This window comes from Stylophora pistillata, chromosome 5 (genome assembly GCF_964205215.1).
Source record: "Stylophora pistillata chromosome 5, jaStyPist1.2, whole genome shotgun sequence".
Taxonomy (NCBI): Eukaryota; Metazoa; Cnidaria; class Anthozoa; order Scleractinia; family Pocilloporidae; genus Stylophora; species Stylophora pistillata.
Window position 1 is genome coordinate 32,767,616 of NC_142523.1, and position 7,352 is coordinate 32,774,967.

Below are 7,352 nucleotides of genomic sequence, written 5' to 3' on the forward strand. Positions count from 1 at the left end.
TTAACTTTGGGCACTCAGTTCTCACTTTTTCTATACAAATTTTATAGCCAAAGAGGCCCTTTTAAATTGATAACTTGACATCAGCGTCTAGAAACTTCCCTATTTCGTGTTCCATTTTTAGTGCGAATTAATAAACGTCGTCCTGAGCCGCTGGACAAAATTTGCGGTTCTTAAATGAATCGTCCGCAGGTGAATAGAAGGCAAAGAGGATCTAGAGTGATTATCGAATGCATAAGCCCAATTTCATCTAACGTAAAGAGCCCCTGTGCATTAATACATCAACAAAGACAGGTGTCTCGGAAGATTTAGACTTCATTATTCAGTCACCCTTATAACACCACAGGCAGACCACACTGTGTGGTCTGCCTCTGTCAGTATACCAAAGACCTGAGAGAGGAATACCAATGACCTGAGCTTCAACTATGAGTTAAGGGTTATTAGTTGATCCCAAACCAAGTTCTCTAAACTATTATCATAAGAATTCTATGGCAGACAGTAAGGAGAATTGCTGATGAGATCTTGGGAGTGAAAGGGTTCAAAAATAAAAAGAATATTGGAAGATACTTTAAAAACAACAGAATAAGTCGCACTTTGTACCAGTGCAGTGCTCTTCTTTTTTAATTTGCGTTTCATCAGATATTTATTTTAAGGTTACCGACCGAAGATTATGTTCCAGTTTTGTTAAATTCATCAAAAATCGGTTGAAATCTCGTGAGTTTGGATCGAGCTGAACGACTCGTCTTTTTCATCACGCCTGCTTTGAAAACAGAACTCGTGTCCAGGTATTAAAGTTGCCATTTCCTTCTGTAGAGGATTGAGCAGCCAGACTACAACAAGGCATTTCCCAAATTGCGCACTTAAAGCCCTTTTGTACTGAGTGCTGTTATACTGAAACAAGCGTAATAACGACAGCCAATCAGAAACGAGATCAACATTACGAGCAGCTGATGAGAAATCAAATTGATTAATGAAATGAATGAGGCTCTCAATGACGGAAGTTTTTTCATCTGATTCGTGAACAAAAACTGTGCGAGTTCTCTAAACCAATCAAAGAATGAGGTAATGTAAAAGCGATTTTTTTAACTTTCATTAACTTGAAGCCTGTTTCATAATTTTTTTTAAAAAAAAACAAAGTTTCCCAGAGAACCTAGGTTCGAGCCTCTCGCTAAGTTGTAGCGAGAGGTTCCTTCTCACGTGTTCCATATTTTTCACGATAATATTATTACATGCTATGAAAACAAATATTCCAATTCCTCTGGCGATTTATTCTTCGTCTCAGGAAGATAAGCAAAGAAAAACAGCCACCCTAGAAGCGACATTCCTCCGTACAGCCAGAACACACCAAAACTGGTAATCCATTCAGTTAGAGAGAGAAAAGTCATCGAAAGCAACCCATTACAAGTCCATTTTACTGCTGAAGCAAACCCATATGCTGTGCTACGGGCCCACAGAGGGTATATCTCAGAGTTTATCGTCCACGGCAGTGGCCCCATCCCTGGAGCGAGCGCAACGATATATAAAACAAGGGCTACGGTTGCTAACCAGGCATACTTGTATGGACACGCTTGGTACGACCATGTGACTGTATGATCCTTGCGACCGCATCTTCCAAACGCGGCCATGTTGTCATTAGAAGATACATTAATTGGAACGCACGAGCCACTCATAGGATTATTAGCTGAGTCTTTAGCGTAACAAAATCCACATTTTTCTCCGACTCTGAGGCAATCCAGGCAATATCCGACGGCGGGACAACTGTTGCTGATATTAGAAGGCGCTCTCTCGTTAAAACTTATGGCAGCATCGTGTTGCTTCGCCAAATAAAATGCACCACCCAGTAGAGACAAACAAAGAATGACTCCCGCAAGACTTCCTAATAGTAGCTTACGGCGTCCTAGTTTCTCTACCAGATACAATCCAACGAAAGTGAAAGCGAAACTAGTAAAATAGACCACCACAGCCAGCCAGAGGGCGAGTTGGTCTTCCTGCACGCCCGACATCTGTATGATAGTTGAACTGTAAAACCTGGAAGCACAAAGCACACTCTTATTAAGAATTTGTTTTATTCTTGTTTTGATGTTCAAGAGGGGAGGGAGGTAAAGGGGGTAAAAGGCTACTCACGAACCATGTGGCTCATCAGGCCGGCGCTTAACTCCGGTTTCCGTAGCATGAAGCGACTAGGAGTAATTCTACCCTCCCCTGGATGGAATGCTAGTGCATCCCAAGGTTACCCCCAGCATTACATTCGCCGGTCCCCTTTTAATTCTCCTGGGTGAAGAGAGGCACTGTGAGAGTAAAGTGTCTTGCTCAAGAACGCAACACACTGTCCCCGGCCAGGCCTCGAACCCGGACCACTCGATCCGGAATCGAGCGCACTAACCATGAGGCCACCGCGCCTCTAAGAGAGGAGGGGGAAGGGGTTATTTTAGATGCGCTGCATTCTTTACGATTGACAAGATAACTAATGATTTACGCGGTTGATTTATGCAAAAGCCCCCTTAAATCAGCCCCTAGCCAAACCTATGTGCGTATTCTGCCGGCCATGGTTAATGATCTTTAATCTTAGCCTTTAACTTTAAAGGTTGATAAACATTTTTACTTACATAACAATATTAATCCCAGACAGCTCTTGCATTGTTATTAACATGCAGCCAACCAAAAGAGCTTCCCTTGTACTTGAAGTAGTCAACATCTCATAAAATCTGCCTGAAAACAAATGGCAACTTTTTATTACACAACTACACTAGGGTTCTACTCATAAACCATTGCGATGCAACCACCTAGTACAGCATAAATACCTGTTAATAGCCGAGTTTGAGATCCTTACTGTAATTTACAGACTTGGTTTTCTTTCCGCTTGGATTTAACTTGGAAACGAAGTTAAATTGATTATAATTTCTCTCAATTAATACATGCGCTGTGATTGGTCAATTTACTGGAGCGTATCAACCTCGTCCCCAGGGCCTTTTTCCTTAGTTGGGGGTGGGGTGAGAAAGGGAAAAGGCCCTGGGAACGAGGTTGGGATCGCATTCCATGGCATACCAACTTCAGAAGTTTGTTTGAATTGAATTCCTCTCCTATTTGAAACCGGAGATATGCTAAATAACTTACTAACCTCGTTCGCTCGGCCCGCACTGTAAGCAACAGAACCTTGTTTCAGTCCCGCTCGGATTTATGGTCCGCGTACGTTGCACTTGGGACATAAATCCGAGCGTTAAAAACTCGGTTCGTAAATTACATACGGACCTCGAACTCGGTAAAAAACTTCATAAGTCCTCAAGGGGTACGTAATAGCTCATAGATGGCTGAAAATAACCATTTTGGTGTTTCTTTTACCGATCTTTCATTTTTGTTACTGGGTAGCTTTAATTTTGCAGTGACAACAGAACAACAACAAAAATACCTTACGTGACCAATCCCACTTCCCTTCGGGATTGCGTCGGGATTACATCGGGATTAAACGTAAACAGTACCACTCGAAAGAACTTTACGCTTCGTGTGGAGGAGTCAATCAATACCCCAACCCTCCAATATTTGACAAACTTACTTTTCTTATCGAAGGATTCCTCTTCTTTACAGACGGTCTGTATAGCTTGCAGCTCCTCGTTCACATCTGTCGTTCCTCGAAGTCTTACAAGAACTTCCCTTGCATCTTCACAGGCACCCCTGCTGACAAGCCAACTGGGACTCTCTGGAAGCCACAGACAACCCAAGAACATGATGGCTGACGGGACTGCAGCTAACCCAAACATGAACCTACCGAAAGGAAATATGATTTAAGACGACTTGTTGTGTTTTTTTCTTTCCTATTAATACGTCTTAGAGATGGTTAGGAGGTCTTAGGTCAACATTTTTTTCATCAGGAACTCATCAGCAATAGTGAGATTATTTTGTGATCGTTAGAAAGGTGAAATCTGACTTAAAATCCTGAGTACTGCCTGAGTTTATCCCGGGCAAGTATCGAAATAAGAACCGACCACATGCTGGTACCCAAGCCTTGACAGGGTCATTGTGTTATGTTTTAGTCGCAGGATCCTTTACTCGCACAATGCCTCTGTACCCAAATCCTACCGTGCAACTGTAACTGAAATGTTTGCTTGGCCGTGAAAGCTCTGGGCACGGGACTAGCGCTTTCGACCACTAGGCGTTTTTCAAAGGCCCCGATGAGCCAGAGTGAGTAGTATGAGTGATATATTTGGAAACATTCTGTGTTGTTGTCATTGTTGTTGTTTTTTTGTTTTTGACTGTTTTATTTTTAATTTTTTTTTTATCTATGATATTGTATATTTTGTCTACTATTGGTGGATGGATGTAAGTAAAACATTAACTTGAGGACCTTACTGTTCCTTTCCATGGCTAATGATATTTGCTAGACAAAAGAAATTATTCTGCATCTCTTTACCTCCATCCTGTCTTTTTGTAAGGGCTAGAGATGCCATCAATAATGGCAGCGACAAGTTCAGCTCCCGCCAAAAAGAGAGAGTAGACGGTGACTAGACGGCCTCTTATACACCATGGCGCAATTTCAGAAATATATACTGGGGCCGTAATAGACGCCCCTCCTGCAAACAATTAAAGAAAATACATTTATTTTCACCCGTTATCAATATAAGCCCAAATTGCTTCAATTTTTTTCTTCTTAGTTTTCGAGTGGGAGTTTTATATAAAAAAAATTATTTGAACTTATTCCAATGCAAAAACGGGACACTGGGTTACACAACCCTTCACTCCCCAGAATAGGGGTGACGCACAGCTAATTTCTCTTGGGAGTATCTCTACTGAATCACATATTAGGGTCGAGAGAATGGTTGGATGGAGCACGATGTTTTACTAGGAGGTTTTAGTATGAAAGGAAACTTTACCCACTCTCTCTCCCCATTCTCTGGTCTGTTAGACAAGTAATTTATGTATTTAAACTTGGCTTAAGCGCGTTATCCCCTGCCTTCTCTACTAGGTTTTCTTCTGTCCTAACCACGTGCAATCCTTAAATGATTGTGAGATGCTTATCATCTTCTGCTGCTTTCCGTAGTTTTATGGCAAGAACTAAAAACGTAATGTACTGGTGGCTATAAGCCAGAAATCACAAAAGGAAAGAACTTAACTGCCTATCGAGTGCGAATGCCGAACTACTAGGATATTTCGAAGAAAACAAAAGTAGCACCGAGTAACATCGGGTCAAAATTGGGTTAAGGTCAGAATTATATTGTTACACTCACTCACTCATCTCAAAAACGTATGTGGCTGATCCTAGGCTTTTATAGATTATGCTAGTAAAAGTAGCATATTATGCTTGTAGCATTGCTTTTTTTTGGCGAAATTATGCTAAAATTATGCTCTTTATTCCGAATTATGCCCCTTTTTTTAAAAGTATGCTCTTTGAAAAAATGGCAAACAAGTCCAAAAAATACATTTTTTAATTAGAAGTCATTGGTCTATAAGAAATTCACAATGGAATTCAAGTAAACATGTGGTTCATGTTAACATGCACACTAGTACTAGACTATACATGGCCTACAATACAACTTCCGGTTCCGGTGCACCGTAGACCCGGGCTCAGACCGTTTCAGACGCCGCTCAGTGATTCACAGGGAACTAGAGACTTTAAGCAAACCACGACGGCTACAGCAACGAGAACGTGGAAAAACAATAGAAAAATTGGCAGAACAATAGCCCAGCACGAGCGTTTTCAAACTTTGTACATTTCTTAGCCGTCTTTTACAAAACAACAACGTGAAATCACCAAAATTTGCGTCGTGTGCGAAGCGAAACTGCAGCGGCAAATTATTTTAATTTACATTTGGATCTCAACGCTACTTTTAGGCGTTATGTTGAGTTTGAGGTCTGGCACCCTATGACACGGTAAACACATGTAGCCATTTTCGAAATTCTAACTAAAAGTAGATACTTATTTTTTAATCGACGTCTTCCGTGGCGTTACCGTACTGACTACTTAAAGTCCCTACTACAAATGCTACTACTTGAACTAAAACTTCAAAAACTTATTAATAATTCATGAGCTGATTAGCCTATCACACGAGGCAAATCGATCACGTGTATGAACCTTTTTTTGCCGGTATTTCTGAAAAGCCCGGAGAGGGTTTTGATTTCGGTCTCGGGGGAAATCGGGGTACAATTCATAAACAACGAAATCACCACGGAATTATTAATGAAAATATGATTACTGTGATCTTTATATAAAGATCACTAGAGATCTTTATATAAAGATCACGTTAATCATAATACCAAATTATTCCCCAAAAGGCAACATAGAAAAACATTAACCGCAGTAAACAACAAAGTTTATTTTCCTGGTAAATTCTTGGTAGAACAGAAATTCGTTCTTTTACAATTTCCCATTGTTCACAAAATTAATTGTGCAGTTTTCTCAACTTCAGCTCTAAATCCTATTTCCTCCAAGTTGGCGTCTATATTTCTTTTGGAACTTTGCCACTCGCCAAAAATTTTCTAAGCCCACCTTGTGGCATACCGAGTAACACAACTATCCGAGTAATCTCTCTCTTCCTTTGAATTTTTTAGTTCTCGAAACACGCCTTTGGGCGGCATTTCAAGGAAAAGCTTTCTGAATTTTAACAGCAGCCGAACAAGGAGCACTTTTACCCTCTGTATGTAATTAACTTTTAATGCATTCAAATCACGTTTGGAAAAAACCCTTGAGGCACGGGTTTTTGAAGCTATTCAATGCATTCATATAACGTTTGGAAAAATCCATAGAGAGGCACGGGTCTTTGAAGCTATTTAAAAAGCTGGCAGCACGTGTTTTATCGGGTCTAAAAACACTCGGCTACCCCTCGTGTCTTTAAACCCCATAAAACACTGCTGCTCGTTTTTTAAATAGAACTTAAAACATCGAATAACGTCACAGAGTGCTCGGGAGTAGAGATGAAGAATGATCCAACTGTAGCATCAAAAATGATTCGATAATTATCAAAATATATGCGACTGATGCTAGCATTGCTACTTGACAGAAATTGTGCCAGTTTGCTCAAGTTATGCCAAAAATTATGCTAGCATAATCTATAAAGGCCTAGCTGATCCTCCTAAAGGAGGCTGTAGCCACAAAAATTAAGACATACTATGCCGTAGTTCTAAGGAACACTTGATCAAGTTATCATTTGTCATCGTTCTCTGGGCTCTTAAAGTCTCTCTTAATCTTTTTGATCGTGAGATCGATCTTCATATCTCTCTTAATCTTAATCTTAACCTCTCTTATTAATCTTTTTGATCTCGAGACCAATTTTCATATCGCAGAAAACCATTTTTATTTTTTTTACTTACCTATTCCAAGACCGACAATAAGCCTACCAACGAGTAAACCATTTCTCGATGCAGCA

The 7,352-nt window shown here is 40.4% G+C and overlaps 1 protein-coding gene across 1 annotated transcript in view; it reads right to left on the reverse strand.

Annotated features, from left to right (window-relative positions):
- Window positions 1-408: 408 nt before the first annotated feature.
- LOC148731525 (proton myo-inositol cotransporter-like) overlaps window positions 409-7,352 on the reverse strand; it is a 7,333-nt gene continuing 389 nt past the window's right edge. Inside the window, exons 1-5 of the mRNA XM_088762295.1 lie at window positions 7,297-7,352; window positions 4,403-4,562; window positions 3,548-3,756; window positions 2,604-2,706; window positions 409-2,025 (exon numbers count right to left, since the gene is read on the reverse strand). The exon at window positions 7,297-7,352 is cut by the window's right edge and continues 389 nt beyond it. Of these exons, the coding sequence (XP_088618421.1) occupies window positions 1,230-2,025; window positions 2,604-2,706; window positions 3,548-3,756; window positions 4,403-4,562; window positions 7,297-7,352 (1,324 nt within the window). The 3' untranslated portion in view covers window positions 409-1,229. The remainder of the gene's footprint in view (window positions 2,026-2,603; window positions 2,707-3,547; window positions 3,757-4,402; window positions 4,563-7,296) is intronic.